General features: G+C 42.8%; 1 protein-coding gene across 4 annotated transcripts in view; it reads left to right on the forward strand.

Annotated features, from left to right (window-relative positions):
- Positions 1-23,539, forward strand: part of si:dkey-12j5.1 (uncharacterized) — a 157,523-nt gene that overhangs the window by 110,688 nt on the left and 23,296 nt on the right. For all 4 annotated transcript variants that reach the window (XM_061245194.1, XM_061245201.1, XM_061245209.1 and 1 more), the window contains exon 10: positions 16,317-16,421. In XM_061245194.1, coding sequence (XP_061101178.1) covers positions 16,317-16,421 — 105 coding nt within the window. The remainder of the gene's footprint in view (positions 1-16,316; positions 16,422-23,539) is intronic.

Raw genomic sequence — 23,539 nt, forward strand, 5'->3', positions numbered from 1 at the left:
CCCCAGATGTTTAGCCCAAAAGGAGAAGATGGCCAGGGTTAATTATGAAAATTCAGAAGTGTTTTATAATAAACTGCTTCCATTGCCAACTTATTTTCCTCTCAATACCTTTTTCATGTTTTGAAAAATAAGGTGGTTCACATCCATCCATTAAATCTCCCAAATTATGATAATTACACACATAACAGACACCCATTTGCATATTTCTAGCACAGTAATCACAAGTTTACAGTATATATTTTTTCATACCTAAATGAGCAGTGACTGGCTCCAGGGTTGATGACAGTTTGTGATTTTGTCAGATCCCATTTTATTTTTCGTTCTGTCTTCGATAATTGTACTTTTCATTTCTACCCTGAGTTATGTTATTAATCTGATTTAGATTAAGTAGATAGCTCGCTGGCTTCGATATGTGTAGGACGATTTAAAGATAAGATTACAGCCAATTTTTTTGGCTTTTAGACAACCATGAAAAAATCATCTGCGGATGAGTAAGCAGCTGTTGAATCATTTTGTGTTTTTGAAGTAGCTGTCATTTCATAATTGCTAGCTGTTGTCAATTATGTTTTTCCTCAAGTTTATAAGAGTTTGTAAGTGTATTTTTGTTGTGTTGGGACTACAACAAAACACATACACACACACACACACACACACACACATAGTTTGCTGTACACTGTAGCGAATTGTGCTTTGCCCTGTTCGGTACTTTGCGGATAATAAACTTTGTTATATATTCCAAGGTTGTTCGTATTAATATTACTCCTGTGTTGAATGAAGTCAGCCTCTGCTAATTCAAAGAACTCCAAAATGCCTTCACCTTCTTCGTGGAGTCATTTATATTAGTTTGGTATCAACCGAATCGGTAGTGTTTGATTTAGTTAAGATTAACTAACTATAAATGCGTAATTGTAATTATGAATTTTATTATTAATTGAAATAGCCAATTTATAGTTATTTTAAATGTTTTATGAGACTGATATTTTACCTAGCGCCACTATTTGTTGAAGGATGGTATAATCATCTCACTTACTTGGCGCCCCGTTTTTGTAGAGAGTAAAAACCCTACAGTTGCCATGGCATTCCCATGCAGTTTTACCTGCATTTTTAATTCAGTTTAAAAATTTGACATTACATTCCAAAAAATAGGCATACCCTCCAGAGTATTTACAAAAGCGGGGAACAGCAGTGTGAGTGCAATATCACCAAGAACGCACGGAAGGCCCATTGGTAATAAGTGTGAAGGTTAAAATAAGTGCTATTACACAGCTGACCAGTTATACCTATGAAATTACAATCACAACAGGAAATTGAAATGTGAAGAAAGTGGATAGTTAAACATGCAGTTGGTGATGCTGGAGCAACAGGGTGGCTGGGTGCTTTGTTTCGGTTAAGGCCCAATGCAGTAATAAACTCCTATTGGCTAAGGTGCCTGCTCGTGACCCGGAAGGATAGTGATTCAATCCCTGGTCTTGCCACGATGAGATCTGCAAAGCTGTTTGGCCCTTGAGCAAGGCCCTTCACCCCACATTGCTCCAGTGGGGATTGTCCCCTGCTCCGTCTAATCAACTGTAAACAGTAATGTAATGTAAATTTAATAATCGTGTCTCCAGGTTAGGCATCCGGTTAGGGCTTGCATTTCATCGCTTTCCAATGACCTCCGCTGTTTGATTGGGTTCCTGTGGACTGCGTGTCAAAGCTGTATAATGTTCTTATCACGTTCACGTATCACGTTCTTTCCGTGACCTTAGTTGTGGGCTGCGGTCTGAGAAGACACCACGTGTTTTGGACCACATATATACAGTCTCAATAGCTAATGGCAAACGGCTAATTGTTCATTTCGAATAAGGCTGGGGCTTCCACTTGTTCAGCCTCACACCAGGGTGGAATCTGAAGAGCTGGCTCTGCACTGGGTGTCAGAAGATTGGTAGGAGATGATGTGCAGGGTCTGATGGTCTTTGAAGATCTAACGGAATGGTCCTTTCAGCTGCTCCTTAGGCAGCCCTCAAGATGTTGAAGATGACGTGAGCTGTTTTCTATTGCCAGTGAAGGGTGATGAGAAGGGAGAGTGACTATGGTGAGCCTTTGTAGGTTATGTATCAGGTGATCCGCTGCCTTCTGGATGAGATGCAGAGGTCTGTTTGTAGTTTGTAGTTTATTGTCCAGTCGGGAAATGACAAGTACCTGGATCAGGAGTTAGGTTGAGGAGGTAGTAAGGAAGGGGTAGGTTCTCTGGACCTACTGCCAGGATGTTCTGCCAGAAGAGGGAGAACGGCTTGTCCAGTGCCACTCTGAGATTCTTAGCAGATCAGGACACTGTGGTGCTGTTCAGACTGAGTGTTTAGTCAAGCAGGGGGATTGAATTGAGATTCAGTTACTGGGTTGCCATATAACCTGAGATGAATGCTGAGACCACCGTACCAGAGAAAGGAATACACAGGTCTCCGCATGCAATTTCCTCCATTTACCATGCAGGGAAATGCATCAGTCCATTTACTATGATTATTGACTTTCATTATTGTCATCCAGCAATAAGCTCTGCGAAGCATTACATTAGAATGAGTGATATGAATTGAAACTGCGAAATAAAAGTGAAATGAAAATAATAACAATAAAAATAATTATAACAATCGCGATAAAAATTATATAGTGCTTTTCATAGACGGTAACCACGGAAGAATTCAGATGGGAGTGTAAAAACTGTTAATCTGACCAGTAAAGCCGTCTGCCTGTGTGTAAGGCTAGGCCTTGCTGGGCTGACCGACACTACAGACTTGAGGGGTCTCGGTGACCAGGGAGGCTGGGTAAGTAACTGATAATCCTGCCGTTTACCCAGCCTCACAGCAGTCTATAAGAAGCAATCACTTACCACACTGCTGCCTTTCTCTCTACAGTAATCCAATAGGCCCTGTCCATAAATCACACTCAAACCCCTGGCTCTCTAAAGGGGACACCAGGTCCCCACGCGGCGTTAAAGGCGGCTCGGGGGGGGGGGGGGGCTGTCAACTTATCCTCCCATCCTCTCCTCCCGGTTTGTTCTGTCAGGGCGGTAGGCCGCAGCGACGGTCCTGTCGAAGATTTGTTCGGACAGGGTCGTAAGGGGGCCCGGTCATGGAAAATCCATTTGTTCGACGAAGCAAATGCACTCCGGACGCACGTCAGGATGATGGCACGCGCGGCCGGTGGGCGTTCCAATGGAAGCGATATTCGAGCGGCCTTTACGACCAGACCGACTTGACAGCTTTCCTTTCAGTCAACGCCCCTCGACAAGCTATAGATCTTTCTGTTTCTCTCAGGGCCTGAAGGGAAGCTCATCTTTTGTTCAGTTAATGGCTTCATGGTTTATGAGTCAGTCGCATTTCAGGCACAGTGTATAATTTTACAGGGTTATTCCTCCTCAAGTATTGCTGTTGGTGTAAGAGTGTATCTTGGAAACATGCAGATTGTTGTAATGGTTAATTGTCGCAATGATTTTCAACAACCTGGAGCAAGTAATATTAATATTAAAAACGGTAGAATGCGGCTATCCTGCTCCTTATTCAACATTCTGAAGGATTATATACGGCATTTTCAGTTCGATGTTTGATTGATTAATGTTGTTGTGTTCTGTAATGAGCTTTTTTATTTATTTATTTAACAAATCATTCATTACACAGCCTGTGACAGTAAATAATGCAGAATGCAAAATATTGGAGCTGACTTCCATGGCTTCCATGCTCAACTTGAGTATTAAACTTATTCTGGAACCTTCTGCAAGCACTTTATTATTTAGCATGTGTGAAATAACATGCACATTTTTCATGTTTACGTCTCCTTTTTTTCCCCAAAGAAGATTTTCCTCAACTTCCACTGAAGAAAGTTTTTTCTTACTGGGGTGAACATAAAGTGGAAGCACCAGCGCATGTAATTTGGTGTCAGGCCACCATGTGTGCACAGAATGGCTTGTATGTGCCATGGTACTGTAAAGTCAAACAGAAAGAATATGATTCCGTTATCCTACAAGAAAGTCAATAAACTGGCGGCTTATAAAATGACATGGAATATGAAATATAGAAATAATGAAGGAGTGAGAAATGCCATTTCAGGCATTATTCCAGAATATCCCTTAAATGCTCAGTTGGGTCGAGACCTAGTAACTGCAGACCTAGAATACATTCTTCTCTCTTGAGCCTCGTCGTTCTAACACCGTTCACAAACACAGTTAAAAGCATATCAGGAAGGCCTATTTCTGCAATTAACGGAAAATTGAGCTAATGAACAGAAATGAGCTTTTGCGGGTGGGCTCTGGCAGTGGCCCGAGATTAGTCACTGTGGCGGCCATTTTGCTCCACGTCCTCCACCTGCAGCCGGGCTCTGACGGCTCCAGTGACAGATGCCGCGCATGGCTGCAGCTGCGCAGAGGTATCACTTTCTTAATTCGGACGCATTACCAAGTTTGCTTTGACCCTCTGCCAAAGCTGTCCCCGGCGGACCGCCATCGGCATGCTCCTCACGCGCCCGAACGCCACAGAGCCGGAATGGCTCCCGCAGTCACAGATTTCAGAACCGCAGTAAGTAACAGGAAGAGTTCACCTCACTGGGATGAGCCTGGAAACCACTGTTCACTTCTAGGTATTTAGGCTTAATGGCACTTTAGGCAACCCAGTGCACCTGCTCCTGTTGTTTCTTTGCCAGCTGTCTGAAAAGTATTTTTTACATTTAAAAGGTATTGTGAGCATCCGTACATAACAAGTCAGTGCTTTGCTTTATTGTACTATGTATTTGGGTGAAACACTAGGTTATTTTTTCACCAGCTGCTATTACGGAAAATTATAAGTTGCATTTCTTCCACCCTACTCATTTGCATTGCAAACAAGAGGCTTATAATTTTCTGGCTGATTCATGCAAACTCTTCAGTTAAATCTGAAGGAGTGTAATAATTTGGTGAAATATGTTTGTTTGAACCTAGAATTTTGTTACCAGGCATGATTTACCTCTTTCACATCACAGAACACTTTAACATTTGGCATGTTTGAAGCTACAAAGGACAAAATCAAATTGTTAAAATAGGAGTTCTGTAATGTGAAATGAACCAATGGATTAAAGTTTTCCGTCACCATGATGGATTTCCCTCCTACTGCTCCTGTAGGAGTTGAGTCTCTGAGATTGTTTTATTGATATAAATTAAATAAAGGAAAATAAATAGTCTCACTCCACCCGGCAGCAATCATTGTCAGCAGAGTTGTCCAGTCATTTCTGAAGGAAATTAACCATGTTCTTTTTTAAACTTAATAAGCTGACATTATTTTAATGTAATTAGTATTTTTGTTTACCTTGGAGGGGAGGATGCAAAAATTGTTGGATAATTATGGAATAGTAACACATGGATAACAGACAATTAGGTAGCAGTCTCTTTCAGTCTCCCTTACTTAATTTTGCATTGACATGTTTTCCTTTCTTTTGGGGGCCAATTAGTCAGGTAGCCTATGTCCCGGTATTGTGCAGTAATGAAAGTCGTAGTGCATTAGGTCATAACACATTTCAGACTCTTGCGCTTTTTGCCATTTAGCTAGCACCCGGTAATAAATGAAATATTTATCTTAGAATTTAAAGGGATATTAGTCAGTGAGAGCAAACTAAGGCCTCAATAGTTCAACTGGGGGCAAACCTACTAGTTAAAAAAACGGAAAGTACACGGGCTTGTGACGATAAACAGGCAATGGAAGTAAAACCATTTCGTTTGTGATATAAAAAAATATCAAGGAATCGAGCACACACATATTTGCACATTTATAGCGGAACGTGACTTGTCCTTTTTGGTGGCAGAACCTATGCTGCTTTTCATAAAGAAAATTACTGAGGACAAGCGTAAGCTTGCATGATTCCATTGTAGGACTTTCGTGTGCACGCATGGCATTGCCCTACATGCAAACTATTGTTTTTCTCAGATGCAGAGAGCATATCTTGATAAGTGTGATGAAAAATTGAATGTATGCATGCAAAAGCAGTTTCTTCAGATAAATGTGCATTGTGCTTCTTCATTCTTATATTCTTCTTTTATACTGTGTCAAGGGCAATAGTGAAAACATTATGTTTAGGGTCAAGTTGACCCCATTCAGTGTTTGACATCTTTTCTGTACTGCTTCTTGATTATTCAATTTTTTTCTATTTTGGTGGGATTAAATTGTAAAAATGCTATGCAAAGTCCTGTACCAACTTGGCATACAGATGTATTATTCAGTGTTATTTTGACCCTCTGTAACTGTATAAAATGTAAAAAATATATACAACCATTTAAAAACTGATTTCTTGCTCTCAAAGAAGAAGTTTCTCAAAGATTATTCATATTTATAGATAAAAGGATAGTAATTTGTAGACAATAAGAAGACGGCACACTACACAGGTTCTAGTTGTGAGAAACTATTACAATATTTTTTTGTTTATTTCAACTGTTGACCCCAAATGTAAAAAAGGTCATAAAATATTAACGTAATAGAAGGGTTAAAATGTATCGCAATAAAATGTTCTTCTTAATGATGTTCTAAACTATTTATTTTGATAATTCTGTTGCTTGGCCTATATCAAACTGTTTTTGTCATATTTCTCAGCCACATGATGGCTTTTTTGGCATTCATTGGTACAACTCTGGTCCTTATGTTGCCAAATACCAATAGCAGGTTCCAAAGGCAATCAAAAGCCTACAGTCAGATACTGAAAACTTTTTTATACCAGCAATTGTCCAATTCATTTTGGTCCCCTAAAATGGGGGAACTGTATAAAAATGGATGTAATTACATTAAATTACATTAGTGGCATTTGGCAGACGCACTTATCCAGAGCGACGTACAGTTGATTAGACTAAGCAGGAGACAATCCTCCCCTGGAGCAATGCAGGGTTAAGGGCCTTGCTCAAGGGCCCAACAGCTATGCGGATCTTATTGTGGCTACACCGGGGATCGAACCACCGACCTGGCGGGTCCCAGTCATGTACCTTAACCACTATGCTACGGGCCGCCCATTTAGTAATTGCTGAATGGATCACCCGATATGGATGTCCTGAAATGAATGGTGTCAGTCTGCACTTTTATCTCATATAGTTTCATAGTTTCATAATTCATAGCCTTGTTAATGAGACACGTCAGAGGAGAATGGCCAGACTGGTCAAAGCTGACAGGAAGGTGACTATAAGGCAAATAACCACACATTACAACAGTGGTATGCAGAAGAGCATCTCTGAACACACAACGCATCATAACTCTAAGTGGATTGGCTACAGCAATAGAAGAATAGAAAAAATAAGTTGAATGAATACCTAATAAAGTGCTTGTGAGTGTATATTTATTTTCTGGAGCGGGACAAGACCGATAAAGAAAAGGATGTACCCAGGTCCCACCCCTTTATGGAGGAAAAAAAAACAAAATCATTATTTAGCATTGCAGATTGGTATGCGGAGCTTTTGATGGGGGAAAAAATTGCATTTCCTTTCAATCCCAGACTAACTTCAAGGTTGGGATTGATCTAGCCTTTTTTCAGCTGCATCCTTCCTGCCCTTTGATCAGAAATATTCCATCAGCAATAATTTGACACTGAAAGGGGGCCTTGCAGACACCCCAGAACCGCTGAACAGTTGGTTTTGCCACTGACGAGGGCACATCAAAGCCGTGACATTCGCCCGGATGAAACGCAATCCTGATTGCTAATCTGTAATCAGAGGGGAGACCCTGGGAAGAGGGCGCCATCGAGATAAAACAGGCCGTTTTGTTTCCGGCCACACAGTTTTTGTTTGTTTTTGAAAAGACAAACGATTTGATGCGAGTAATTTGATCTGGTAGAAAGTGATTCATTAAAATGGGTGTATACACAACTGAATTTGCCATTAGCAGAATGTAGGTCATAACGAGTGCTTTCGTGGAAGTAATTTTTTTCTATGGAATACATACTTTCAGTGTGGGAATTCTTTCTTTATCGACTGCTTTTAAATTGTGAGAACCATCTTTCCGCGCAACAGGATTGGAAGACTTTGCGAGGAAATTTGCCATTATTTCTTGAGAATGTTTGCTTTTATTAGGATGGTGGAAGCGATGTTGGTTCCAAGCCGGGCGAATGTCAGTTATCACGCTGAAGTTGCGGCGTCACTTTTTGTGCGTACGGTTTTCCTCTTTATCTCCATAGGGGAACCCTATCTGTTTGAAAGGTTCTTTGTCTGGCATAATGGTTCGATGTGGGAGCTTTCACACTTTTCACACCTACTGTAGAGGTTTCTAGATAGAGCGCAGTTGGCTTTCCCTATGGAGAGAAGCCAAAGATCCCTTTTTTCCTCAGGGTGTAAATGTCTTGATTTTTGAAAGCGTTTTGACCAGACTTGTCCCCTTCCCCTTTCGGAAGCAAAAAAGTTTTCACAGGTGATTTTTATGGTGTGACCGGTAACATATATTTTCTCTCAGTAAGGAAATTGAGGACTAGCCATGACCACCTCAGTCTCTGCTGCTTCCCACACGATGTACACAAGATTTATTACAGTGTGGGAGAGGATTAAAAATGTATTTGATGAGGCCAGTTAGAAGGTCATCCTAGTGCCTTTTCATGTGACTGCATGCCTTTTACACTCACATTCGGTTGCTCATATACTCACTAGTCTGGAAATGTTTTGTTGCCATGTTTGGTACTACTCATATAAATTAAGTGCATGCATATTGTTAGTAGCTCTGTATAATATCATCTGCTAAATTAAAGTAATGTCATGAAGATTAGTCGAATCGATTTTAGCTTTCAAAATCAATGCAATACAATTACGGCATGCTCAAATAAATGCAAGTCAATTAATCATTACAACCCTAGGTTTTATGTATTTAGGATGCATGTTTGAGTCCTTACAATGTGTGATATTTGTAGGACTAGATATAACACACTAAGTGCACAAAAATTATGTTTTGCATGTATGTATAGTGGGGTCTAAAAGTCCGAGACCACAAGTGAAAATGCTTCTCGTTTGCAATCTTTTCTAATTTAATACAAACTTTTCCATTACTAATTATATTGTCAGCATAACAATTTGAGTGAAAGGTTGAATCTTTGAAAAAATTACATTAATTAAAAATTTCTTAGTATTTGTTATGTCCACCTTTTGCTTTAATGGCAACGTGCACTCAGGCTGGCATGGCCTTATTTGATAATGTTCCTAAAAGCATCATTTGATGTTACTGAATGCTTGGCTTTTGGCAGTTTTCAAGTACCCCCATAAATGTTCAATGTGGTCTCAGATTTTGGACCCCACAGTATGTTAATCTGTGATATCACATTGAGATAAATATTGTGAAATATGTAATTGCGAGATGAAAGGTTAGTGTAATACTTTACTTTTACTTTCCTGTTAGCTGACACTTTTACAGTGTAATAAATATAAAAGTGACTTAGTGTGATAGATGTAGTATAATTTTATGCAAGGTCATGCTAGGAATGTGATTACTGTATTGTACTAAAGTTGAATACTGTTGGGTGAGAAGCTAGCCTATTGAAATACAGTCATGCTATACAGTATATGTTATACTGCAAAGTTACACTATTACAATATACTTATATACTTATAAACATGTAATACTGCTGGGGTGCACGGTTACACTGCAGTATGTGAATACAGTGATTATTTACTGTCATATTTACATGCAATAAATGTGATTGGCTTAGTTTTTTATTCAACTGTTGGTAGTTTTCCGTAACCAATTTTACCGCAATTTGTATTCAGTAAGCAGAAGTTAAGAAATAACTGAACAGTTAGCTGCAAGTATTTGTCTACTTGGACTGTTTATACTCTCTTGTCAGTCATAAAGTGTGGCTTTCCAATTATTTTGGATGGGAGGAAAGACATTGCTGCAGAATGCAATCCAGGTTATGGGTGACACAGATGGTATAGTAAGCTGGTTGGTGTCATTTAAATATACGTATTCTTTTTTTTGCTCTGAATTCTTGTTTGCTAGGAATTGTTGCATTTATTTGTTTGCTAACTAAAACTCTTTTAAAAAAGTTTCACCTAAAAAAAAGTGTTAAATGATGATATTACAAACACCCAGAGCATAATGCATGTATTATCCTGCTTGGCTACATAGCGCTGCTAATATTTAAACAAATTACTCCTGATGATGTTGAAGGGAAGAACTTCTACAATAAAAAAATGTACGTGCCTGCTCTTTTTAAATCGATCCTATATTTACAGTATGTGTGGAATTTTTCCAAATACGATGTTCCTCTCTTCTAAACTTAAATGCATTGCCTGTGAGGTGAAGTGCTTGGAATGAATCATATTGAATCATATTAAAAGGCCCTGGAAGACCACCAAAACTGGAAGACCAGTTTTGCCTGATCTCGATTCCAGATGCTCAATCTCTGATAGAGCTTCTGGAAAGCATGTTTAACTTTGCTGACATAGGCTTCCTGTAATCCGATTGCTGGCAGCAGAAGCCATATCCCGGAATAACATTGTGTGTTGCTATGGATATTTCAGATATTTTCAAGTCTACTATCGTCATTACGTTGTTATTTTTTATTGCATTCCTGCTGTAAAGCCAGAAAAACGATTGTTCTGGATCTAGTTGTACTTGCCTGCATCCGTGCATGAGCAAACCACAATAAGCCACCCATTTCAGATCGAGTCAGCTATGAAGGTTTCCAAGGAGACCGCTTTCTCCTAACAACTGAAGAAAATTTCTCTGCCATTAGCATTTCCCTAGTCTATTCTTATAGGGAAGTAATGACATGCAAATTTGGACTGGAGATTGCCTTACCTGCCCTGGAAATGAGGGCTTTCACCTGAATGTGCCACCCCAGAATCCCATTTTGCAATTTGTAATATGTGGCTAAGGAGAGGCGTCTGTTGTTAAATCTCTTTTAGTCATGCTGCATTACTGTACCATTTAAAATGTCTTGCTGTTGACATACTAATTTAACAGTTTTCTTTCCTTTTAATTTCAGATGCAGTTGATATTTAGTATCACATGCTATATATAGAATGACGGTAATTTGTGTGTAATTTGTCAACAATTATTACAATAATGAATTTTTCCAAATGATGCAGTACTAAAAACCTGAACTTCTTGTGGTATGTCTCTTCTCTCATAATATCTCTAATAACTAACTAATACAGGGGTGTTAAACTTCAGTCCTGGAGGGCCTTAGTGTCTGTACTGTACAGTTTCCATGGTTTCATTTCAATCAGCTGCCAGTTAAGGGCTTGAGAACCAGGTGTGTATGCTCTTTAGCAACTCAGTATGAGTCACTGCTGCTGAAACGCACCAAAAACCAACATACACCACAGTCCTCCAGGAATGGCTTTTGACACCTGTGGACTTGTATCTAATTAATAGAATTCAAACTAATTTTGTATCTTTAATGAAAACAAAACCCAAATATAATCAGGGACAATTCTAACCATTTTAGTTTCTTCTACTTTTCATATTTTTTCACAGAAAAGTCACTTTACAAAAGCTCCTTTGAACTTTATTCATTTTAAATTGAATTTGATATCTAGTATTGATCCCACTGCAGTGCACACCATACACAGTAAAAAATGTAATTCATAAATCTGGTGTTTGGACCAGAGATAAATAAAAAACAAATAAGGTTTGTATTAAAGCACCTTAATATGAGTGGAAAAGTAGAAGAATAGACGGTCTAGTGCTTTCAATGTATTGATTGTGAATAGGGGAATGATAAGTTATCCACAATTTCAGTATAGGGCAACCTGGTCTTATTGTATTTTGGTCCACATACTGTAGAGTGCACTTTTTCAATCTGAAAGTACTCTACCGTTCAAAAGTTTGGGGTCACATTGCCTTTTTCTTATTTAATATTTTATTTAAATTGTAAATCAAACAATTCATATGTGATCAAAGCGTGTGGTCAAATGTTGTTCCCCATTTCATTTTTTTGAGACAAATTAATATCATGTCATATAAAAAAAGAAGAGTTTTAGTATCACTTGTAGGACAACCTGAAAATAAGATATCCAGACTCTGATGATAGGTTGCAGACATAAGGAAGTCATCGCATGCAAAGGTTATGTAACCAAATACAAAACATGACTGTTTAATTTGACATTGTTAATTTGTCTCAAACGTTGAAATGGGGGACTACATATAAAAAGTGCTGTAATTACTACACGGTGAAACCAAAAATACCCTTGAATAAAAGCTATGAGTCTGTGCTTTGTCCGTGTATGAATTGTTTGATTACAAACAGAGGAATTAACCTCTTTGATCCATTGTAAAAAGGTAGTGGGTTTGGCTGCTTTCCGCTTAAAGATGAGGCTTCATGCTAAAAGTGGTGTGCTAAATCATCATGCTCAAACTTCCTGTAATCACATTGGCCTGGCAGGAGGCTATGCCCGTGTCTGTAGAGAGGAGGGGAGGGGTGGGTTAGAGGAAGAGGTGGTTGAGTCAAAACACTTTGCTACTATGGACAGTGACAGCCAGAGCCCAGTACGATAAGTATAATACATTTGAAAACACTAAAGGCAACGAACGACAAGCCCTTTTCGCTCTTTCTGGTGCCCGGTAGTCTATACTGTCGGCCTATGCAGTTAAGTAAATGTAATTGTATTGTAAAAATATAGACTAGGTGAAGTCCATTAGAATTATGAGTAATTCAAAGTGAGTAAGTGACAGCTATCTGTCTCTTTTCCGATAATTGTCAGGTTTTAGTCAACTGATACTGTACGCTGTTTGATAAAGCCTTTATTTAGCTATTCTGGGAAACGGAGACAAAAATTGATGAAGGTAGGCTAGCATCTCAGAATTCATACCCTAAGATTACAGTGGTAAAATATGCAGCATTGTGGAAAATAAATGTGTTAAATGATGTTAACATCTCTTACACTCAGCTGTGGTTCCAAACCAAAACAATAAAAAGAGAGGGTGACAATCAGGAACCCAAATGCATGATGTCCAAGTACTCTATATCCCTCCCAGTTCAGCGGATGCCATAGAATGCTATGAATGGGTTTGGCTTGGCTGTTTGGTTACAGATAATAATGATAGATGGACAAGCATAATTTTCTCAGGGCTGAACAAGCCGAGAACATGTGCCATAATTTAGAAATTATTTTTCTGTCATTGTCGTTCCCTCGTCTGCCCTCCAACATCATCTTGACATTAATTGTCATTTTGTTTCAAAAGGAAACAGCTGACTAATTGAATGCAATTGGGGATTTTATTCTCGAGCTAATGTAATGACATTGCAGGCATTTATTTTGTTGTCGCTGGAAATGTTTAGCACTTAGTGTGGGTGTGCGAGTGTTCAAAGCCTCTGCATGTAATGCATTATGAGGAGCTTCATTATGCAATCAAAAAAAAGGAAAGCCGCCTTTCACTTTTTCTGCGTCTATTTTGAAGAAGCCGAAAGCTCCATTAAACGGAAAACTCAATATTCAGCGCTGTCGTTACAGTGCCTATCGCTCCAGCTCATCGTCTTACCAAATTGGTCTCCTGCTTATCTGCCGTGAGCCACATTCAGTCTTAATTTTACATTCAAGGTTTTTTGTTTTTTTTGACTCCCCTTTTCTGTCATCCCATCAATGATATCTTGCCCTCTCTCTCACACACACCCTCTCTCCCTCTCTCGTTCCCTCTCACATACTCTCCTTCTCTCTCTCTCTCTCCCTCTCTCTCTCACACACCCTCTCTCTCACACCCTCTTTCCCTCTCTCTCACACACCCTCTCTCCTTCTTTCTTTCCCTCTCACATTCTCTCCCTCTCTCTCTCCCTCACACACCCTCTCTCCCTCTCTCTTTCCCTCTCACATACTCTCCCTCTCTCACACACCCTCTCTCCTTCTTTCTTTCCCTCTCACATATTCTCCCTCTCTCTCTCCCTCTCTCTCACACACCTTCTCTCCCTCTCTCTTTCCCTCTCACATACTCTCTCTCTCTCCCTCTCCCTCTCACAGACTCTCTCTCTCTCTCCCTCTCTCTCACACACCCTCTCTCCCTCTCTCTTTCCCTCTCACATACTCTCCCTCTCTCTCACACACCCTCTCTCCTTCTTTCTTTCCCTCTCACAGACTCTCTCTGTCTCTCCCTCTCTCTCACACACCCTCTCTCCCTCTCTCTTTCCCTCTCACATACTCTCCCTCTCTCTCTCTCCCTCTCTCTCACACCCTCTCTCCTTCTTTCTTTCCCTCTCACATACTCTCCTTCTCCCTCCCTCCCTCTCTCTCACACACCCTCTCTCTTTCCCTCACATACTCTCCCTCTCTCTCTCCCTCTCTCACACTCTCTCTCCCTCTCTTTCCCTCTCACATACTCTCCCTCTCTCTCTCCCTCTCTCCTTCTTTCTTTCCCTCTCACATACTCTCCCTCTCTCTCTCCCTCTCTCACACACCCTCTCTCCCTCTCTCTTTCCCTCTCACATACTCTCCCTCTCTCTCTCCCTCTCCCTCTCCCTCTCACACACCCTCTCTCTCACACCCTCTCTCCCTCTTTCTTTCCCTCTCACATACTCTCTTTCCCTTTCTCTCCCCCTCTCTCTTCCTCCTACACGCACTCTCCCTCTCTCTTTCCCTATCTCTCACACACTCTCCCTCTCTTTCCCTCTCACATACTCTCCCTCTTTCTTTTTTTTGTTTTTTTTGACTCCCCTTTTCTGTCATCCCATCAATGATATCTTGCCCTCTCTCTCACACACACCCTCTCTCCCTCTCTCGTTCCCTCTCACATACTCTCCTTCTCTCTCTCTCTCCCTCTCTCTCTCACACACCCTCTCTCTCACACCCTCTTTCCCTCTCTCTCACACACCCTCTCTCCTTCTTTCTTTCCCTCTCACATTCTCTCCCTCTCTCTCTCCCTCACACACCCTCTCTCCCTCTCTCTTTCCCTCTCACATACTCTCCCTCTCTCTCTCCCTCTCTCACACACCCTCTCTCCTTCTTTCTTTCCCTCTCACATACTCTCCCTCTCTCTCTCCCTCTCTCTCACACACCTTCTCTCCCTCTCTCTTTCCCTCTCACATACTCTCTCTCTCTCCCTCTCCCTCTCACAGACTCTCTCTCTCTCCCTCTCTCTCACACACCCTCTCTCCCTCTCTCTTTCCCTCTCACATACTCTCCCTCTCTCTCTCTCACACCCTCTCTCCTTCTTTCTTTCCCTCTCACATACTCTCCTTCTCTCCCTCCCTCCCTCTCTCTCACACACCCTCTCTCTTTCCCTCACATACTCTCCCTCTCTCTCTCCCTCTCTCACACTCTCTCTCCCTCTCTTTCCCTCTCACATACTCTCCCTCTCTCTCTCCCTCTCTCCTTCTTTCTTTCCCTCTCACATACTCTCCCTCTCTCTCTCCCTCTCTCACACACCCTCTCTCCCTCTCTCTTTCCCTCTCACATACTCTCCCTCTCTCTCTCCCTCTCCCTCTCCCTCTCACACACCCTCTCTCTCACACCCTCTCTCCCTCTTTCTTTCCCTCTCACATACTCTCTTTCCCTTTCTCTCCCCCTCTCTCTTCCTCCTACACGCACTCTCCCTCTCTCTTTCCCTATCTCTCTCACACACTCTCCCTCTCTTTCCCTCTCACATACTCTCCCTCTTTCTTTTCCTCTCTCTCCCTCCTACACACCCTCTCTCTTTCTCTTTCCCTCTCACATACTCTTTCCCTCTCTCTTTCCCTCTCACATACTCTTTCCCTCTCTCTTTCCCTCTCACATACTCTCCCTCTCTCTTTCCCTTTCTCTCTCCCTCCCACACACAACTCTCTCCCTCTCTGTTTCCCTCTGTCTCCCTCCCACACACACTCTCACTAACACTAACACTCACTTGTGTGTCCCCTGGTTTTTCCCCTACGCATAAAGCTAGGGAATCATAAGCGTGCTGGCAGCTTCGGTGTGCTCTCGCGAGTGACCGTGCTCTGTCTGGGCGTGACGTGGCCTTTCAATCACTTATGTAGGGTACTTCCTGTTTCACATGGGCCATACATTTCCCCCAATTACTGCTTATGCTGTGTAAGCAGAGGCCTTGCACAACACGGTGGAGGTTGCTTTACCCCCAGGGGGCGGGGTTCCTCTGGGGAAGACACGCACCCCTTGTGACTGAGTGGACCTTGCGATTGGCGGAGAGAACGGGAAGGGGGAAAAAAGAAACATCTCCATGCATAGAATTGAGATTTCCCCCCGGACAGCTGTTTTATATCTCTGCGAAGTTTCGCATTTTTTCCTGTGTTGTGTGCACGCGCGGGCGTATAAATTTCACTCCCACATGCTGACATTGCTTCTGACAGTTATTAATGTCTCCTCTGCCTAGCGCGCCTCACTTAATTTGAACGCGCACAACCTAAAAGGGCCTGCCTGTTGTCTTGTCTTGCAGGTTTGGTATCTGTTGGGATGGGCCTGCTACCTTCAAGTAGAGAAGTCAGAGGAGCCAGATACCTTCAAAGACTCCGCGAGAACGTATCTGACCAAAGCCAAAAAGGTATGGGCTTCCTGTTAATGACTTCGGTTAAGTTTGCCCAAGTGACCCATTTGGGTGCATTTAGCTGCTAGTCATTGAACAAATTCAGTGAATAGTAGCATAATGCAGTACATAGGCTTGTCCTGCAGTTTCTCAGTTGGTATTCAGTGTGTGAAATGTTGCAATTCTGTGCACGTCCTTGTGCGGTTTTGTCAATGCAGTGGGACCCTTGATTCTTTTTTTAATGTATTCTTATGTTTTATGTGTGTTTTGTGTGTGCGTACATGTGTGTTGGCTTGCGCTTGCTGATGCGAGTCTGTCTGTTGTCTCTCTGAATGTGTTTGTACTTTGTGTGCGTGTGTTTGCGTGCGTGCGTTTCCATGTGCGTGTGTGCACATGTACACGTGCGTGCGTGCGTTTGCATGAGAACGATCATCGGTGCATATTACCATGTATGAGAATATGTCCATGGTTTCCCTGTGCTCTGCGGATGAATCTCATCACTGTATGGGAGAACAGACGCCTCGCTGAACGCCCACAGACCTCTAACAAGTGCTGAGGGGGAGACAGCTGACCGCTGAGCAGATGGGTGCACAGCACCGCTCTACAACTCTCATTCACTGCTGTTCTGATGACCGTGCCTCAGCTAAACTGATCCCAGAACAGCCAGAAACCCAGAACGGCCAGAAACCTCGACCTTGTACATGAGAGAGCGATTTTGTGACTCTCCAACGCAATGCACGTGAACACCGCCTAGTTTCATAAACCATCGCCCTGCCCGATGCAGCAGTCGAGTCATTTGACACCGCAGCCGTTGTCAAGGTCGAATTGAGACTCCACCAGTACGTCAAGTCCGGCTGGCATGTTAATGCAACGAGAAAGAATGACGGTACCTCACGCACAAGGGCGGTATTTTTCAGAAAAATACGTCCATCCTGCTCCGTGAGCGTGGTTCAGCGGAAAGGAAAGTTGTCTCATCTTTTCGAGTCGGGAGCACCAGCGCCGTATCTGACTGAGGCTCTGCAAATCTCATTATCTTCAGTGAAGGAAGGACTTTTGTCATCTGTGCGACGCATTCTCGTCCTTGGACGGTAATGCCCAGCCTCCGTCTGATTTGTTTTTTTCGTGCGTGCCTCATCTCCTCCGTCCTGGGCGGATTTGGCGCTGGCGGCGGCCGGGAGACACGGACGTATGTGCAGCCGTGCGTCGGGAAGGCGAGCAACGGCTTAGCGTCGCTCCAGGTCCTTCAATGTCGCCGTAGTAGTTCAACTCCGTCGAGATTTGCCCGGGCCCTGTGCGAAAGGATTGTCTTTTTCCTGCGAAACAAGGAACAAACGTACAACCCACCCCGACCGCCCCACCCCGACCGAGCCAGCGTGTGAGGTGAGAGAGATCGCGGGGTCCAAAACCGTGACGCGAATACAAACCGTTCTCGAATAGAGCCGTTCGCCAGTCGTAGCCGCTGAGCGAGACTAGTTAGCGCCTCGTCGACCTTCTCTTAGCTGGCTCTCCTTGTTCCAGCATGCGGTTTGTCAGGCTCGTTAGGAAGCGTAACTTCCAGAGCGGACTGCGGGAAACTTAATTCCCAGCCGGCCAATCAACAGCCCTGGAGTCTTTTATTGCGGGTTTGTGCCAGTCTGCCTGGGTTCGCCGTGCTGGGCCCTTTCTTCACCACGCGTTCAATAAATATCAGCTCAGCGCGGCTTCCTTGGGATTTATTGAAGCGAATGCTAAACCCCCCCTGTCAGCAGAAAATTGAGTGGTGCTGGCATCAATACAAGGACTGCCTCTTTTGATTATCACACAGGCCAGCTCTTGTACACTACGCCGTTACCTTAAAACAAATCTTTAAACGCGCGCCTACATAATACATGCACTTCAGTTTATCTGCACCGCTGAATCTTGGGGTGGAAGGACAAGGTTTTGTTTTCACAGTCATATTCATTTTTAACTATGCTGGGTGTGGGGGGGGGGGGGGGGGGGGGTGTGCATTCAGCACATCCAACGAGAAAATATGGAAATAAGCCCTCAAATTCTCTTCTGCTTTGGCACGCTGAATATTTAATTATGCTCGTTAGCACTGCATGAAACATTTCAATTATTTATTCCACCTTTAATCGGTGGCTTGCCTGTTTCAATTTTGCAAGCGTTTTTTTTTTTTTGTTTTCTTTGGCAGTTTTCACAGTTGTAACACAAACACCTGTAGGCCAAATTGCTGCTTTAATGCCTGATTAGAGAGGCGCCTAGTCAAAAATTGTCCAGTGGACTTTAATGGACTAATAGCTCCTTTGCCGCATGAGCTGCTAATGGCTAAGCAAATTGGAACGTGGAAAAAAAATATTCAGAGAACTGCTTCACACCAACTACCAAGTATTGTTTACAAGCCGAACTGAAGTGAAAATAAAGTGAGAGCCTGCTTCTTTTTAAATTATGATAAAAACAAGTTCTACATCTGTGACTCAAATTATCATACTTGCGCAGGCATAAGTGCGTCTGCTGTGTATTAGCAAGCATCTGCGGTAAATTATAAAAACAAATTGTTATAATGGCTAAAGGATAAGGGGGGCTCAAAAAGCTCTTGGCTCTACAGACCTTGATTTTCCATCTGGCTTAATGGAGACGATTCTCTCTCCTAATTGAGTTTGTCGAGCCTGTTATTAAGAATAGTTAACGGCCGTTTTAAATGCCGCTGGAAGTCAGTTTTTCCGTTGTTTTGGTAAGAGTCCAGGCGCTCCTCCATGTGAATGACACTATTTCCAGACATGAAAAGGAGAGGTCCTGCATCTACTTCGCCTCTTCCCTGGGTAGTGAGAGGGCGCAGAACATGGCTTCTGCCATCGTTTTTCGCGTCACCCAGGCGAGCTGCAGTGCTCGGTGAGGGCCTCTGGGTTGTCCTCCCTGGACGGCGCTGTGATTTTGGGCGCTCTGAGCGCTGTGTTATCTCGCGGCAGCAGGTCCTCGCGTTCGCTGGCGAGGCCCACGTCGCACGGCGCCGGGTACAGGTGTTACTGCGTCGCCACCGGCGCTCGACGCTGCGTTCTTCTCTACACCTCAGGAGAACCGGCCGCCCCCTCCCCCACTACCCCCCCGGCATTCCTGGACTGTGCCCCTTCAGGGGGGCAGACGCATATTTAAAGGTACGATAGGTCATTTCGGACAAGAGAGGAATTGCAGCAACAAAGACCCTCAAACCACAACACTGTTTATCCCTCCCCCTTCTCTGTCAACGCACTGACTTTGAATCGCCATTGGCTTTGGCAATTAGAACCAATTTTCAATCAATGAGCTTGAATTATTATACTGCTGTACAAAGTTTTGGGACTTTGAGTGTCGGTGCATCGACTGTATATATAAAACACAAATTTAAGGACTAAGAACACAGGCAGAGGGTGAGTTAACATGTGAGTGTGCCTTTTTCAATGAGGATTTACAGTGGTCTGTACAAAAATCGTACCTATTGTACCTCTGAAAATGACAAAATGGCATCCCAGCCAAGTGGTAACCACCTTTGATTCCTCCTAATAACTCCGGGGGCGATTCCGGCTCTTTCCGAATGCAGCTTTTCTCTCGGAAACAAAAAGAACAGGAAGCCAGAGATTGCATACTGCGTCCTCGTCTGTGTTCTCTGTTTAAGATGCGGTGAAGCCGAAAGATTTTTGTTTGCCGGAGAGCAGGCTGGAACCGTTTCGCACACAGGCGACATTTGCTCTGCCTCACACATCACTGCCGCGTAGACGCTGGCGTGAGCGCTATCTATTTTTAATAGCACTAAACGTCTAAGTGATGTCGCACAGGGTGAAGGCAAGGGGAAGCGGCAAGTTTGGAGTGCAGAATTGATTGTGATCCCAGAAAGCTCTCCCTTGTCGTCTCAGATTAATCACCGGAATTATTTTTTAGGATGATGCGTCCTCTTCCTCACTCGGAGATGGCTTGATTGTGCTAAAGTAGTCAGTGGAAGGGGGAACAGTGAATCTATTAGCGTTAGATAGGCATGATGATTATAACCCACAATCCACGGCTTGTTCTTCAGAATTGTCACCAGAGTCACTTTAAATATTAATCTGAGGGCTAAATCACCGTTTTAATCTCAAAACACCAAGATAGATTCTAGGGGGGAAGGGTATATTGTCAAAAAAATAAAAAATACATTCAGGGACAGCGAACTAGATTGCATTACTCAAAATGACTTGAAGATATGCCATTTCTTCCGTATAATTATCATATTAATATCATTATATAAGTGTAATTATAGTACTGAAGAGACAACCAGCACCTGCACAGTAAAATGGTGAGATGGTCACAGGAGCAATAACCTGTAGTCTCAAGTGTTCAGAACTGCGGGTATCTTTAGAGGGTCATTCTTTAAATGTATTTTTTTAAAAGAAGGAGATCCTGTGAACTTCTGGATGTAGTAATGGCGGACAGTTTGCCTCCCAGAACCATTGTGCATGGTACATTTAGGAACAGAAGACGATGCTTCACCTAAAATGGCCGCCGCTGCCTGTCCCTTTGGGGAAAAGGTCAGAACAAATGTTTGTAGCTCTTTATAATTTTTTTCATTTTTTCCATGATGAGCAATGGAAACACTCATTAGGAGGACACAACCAAATTTTGGGGTACGTGTGTGTGTTTTTGTACAGATGTGACACTGATTAACTGATTATTTGCTTTATTGACATGTTTCGTGTCATGCCCTCTACCCCTGCTGTATGGCTGCTAATGGGAAGTCAAGGTTTCCTGCAGAGAATACCATCATACATTATTCATTCTAGGCATAAGGGACATTTATGGGTGTGGATTAGCTGCTCTGAAGAAGTGAGATGTCACTTCATTTGAGACAATTTGAGTAAGCAGATTAAAATCAAAGAAATAATTTATTTGGGAAAGTTGCTCTCTGAGGAAAAAACTGGAGACTGAGCAACAATAACTGAGGATGTGCATTTGGAAATGAAATCTGAAAATAGTTTCTAAATTAAAACTTACTGAAAAGACCAAAAGGGACTGGGTACTGATATCATAACGAAGCACTGGTACAGGAAGATAAATAAAGAAAAAATTGAACGATGCCCAGTCGTACCCCCTGTCTTGTGTGATGCTACAGACGTTTCTGCATTATTATTTGGGGCTTATAGCCACAGTCAGGATTGAATAGCAGGGCGCCTCATCACACCACAGCAGAACTTGTGCTCTTAGAAGAGTCGCTTGTTTGGGGAAGAGAAATCGCATCCTGATCTAAACAACAGTGAGAGCCTTAGCCCGGCCTCCCCAGGCTCACGTTTGGAAGCTTCCGGTTTCTTCCGCTCTCTCTTCTGGCAGGCTTTGCTGGACCCAGACGATGCCGCCGACTGCATTCTTGCCTGCAGCACAGCTCTAGATTCCATTTCACGTCGTGTTTACTATTGATTTTCTCCCGGCAGCATTCTAGTCACAGGGCCGAATAGAAAATGGCACCAATCAATGTCTGGCGGCACAAGTTTTTCATGCCTTGCGAAGACCCCAGCTACTGAGAATGTGGTGGGCGAAAAAAGGGCCTCGGACAAACCTGCTTTTTCTGCGGCCTTGTATTGTGTCTAAAAAACAATCGCAGAAGGCCTTATCGCCCAGGCAATTGTCCTTGAAGAAAATCTTTTCATTTGTATTTTAAAAAGCTTTCCCCCCTTTCCTGTCTTCGTTCATTCTGAAGACAATTTGTATATTTCAGAAACGGTCTTCCTTAACCGTTGGCACAGCTGGTCTTTGTACCGCCTGTCACCTGTATGAAGGCAGCACTCGTTATTTACTGTATGTGTAATTGAATGGCCAGGTTGCTAACTCCAGCGTTTCACTATAGGTTTCGCTGGGTCTTTGTTTCTTCTCCGCGAGGAGGGAGCTCTGGCTGCCTATGATACCGTTACATTACATTACATTGCATGTTATTTTATATCCAAAGCGATTTACAGTTCACTACAGGGCTTAAAGTTCTCAGGCATCATGCCTGGCATAGAGCCATTTCAAATTCATATAATACTTAATTCAATACATTGTACACTGTTCAGACTCACAATTTATTCTTGCTTTAATCCTTGTGATTAGACTATGCAGGTGACAATTCCCCCTGGAGCTATGGGGGGTTAAGGGCCTTGCTGAAGGGCCCAACAGCTGTGCTGATACCAAATCCGAATGAGGTATGGGATTTACTGCTGAAGAGTAGCCCCATACTCTTGATGCTGCCACCACCATGCGTGACGGTAGGGATGGCGTTACTTGATGGTGGTTGCTCCAAACTTAATGCTTTGCTCTCAAGCCAAAGACCTTAGATTTAGTCTCATCCGGCCACAAAAGGTCTGTGTCATGGCTGCTGGCAAACCCCAGCCATGATTTAATGTTGGTCTTTCTCAGGAATGGCTTCTGTTTAACCACTCTCCCAAAGAGTCCAGATTTGAGAAAACCCTAAATTGATTGTTGATCTCCAGACTGATTCCCCGATGTCAGTTTGTGAGCTCTGCAACTCTGTCAGTGTTCTAACTGGCCTATTGAACTGTTTATAACCGCCTCCGGGTTTTTGCCTCCTGACTACTTCATCGCAGTTCCTTAGTCTTCATGACAGCATGACTGATTGGGTCTGCTGTTGTGAGACCTCATGAAGTTGTGATATTTATTCTGCAGTCGTGCAATTTGAGATGAACATAGGTGGACTTCAACTTGCATAGCGTTATCTGTCAAGTGGATGAGGGGGTCTTTTTTAGGTTTGTATTTTTGATGTAATTCTGGATGCATCTAAATTCCATATTTTTGCACTTCTATTATAGATCAACACTTATGTTGTTCTAGCAATACCCATTTAAATATATTCAATAGGCTTTTCATTTTCAGTATCTACATCTGTGGTGCATCAAAAAGGAGGGTTGCTGGTTCGATCCCCCGCCCGGGCTGTGTCGAAGTGTCCCTGAGCAAGACACCTAACCCCCAAATGCTCCTGACGGGGCCTTGCATGGCAGCCAATCGCCGTCGGTGTGTGAGTGTGTGTATGAATGGGTGAATGGAGAAGCATCAATTGTACAGCGCTTTGGATAAAGGCGCTATATAAATGCCTGCCATTTAAATGGTATTAAGGATGTGAGTGAATCAATGGGAACATGGTCTTGAAACGGTTAAAGGTC

Source organism: Conger conger, chromosome 1 (genome assembly GCF_963514075.1).
Source record: "Conger conger chromosome 1, fConCon1.1, whole genome shotgun sequence".
Lineage (NCBI taxonomy): Eukaryota > Metazoa > Chordata > Actinopteri > Anguilliformes > Congridae > Conger > Conger conger.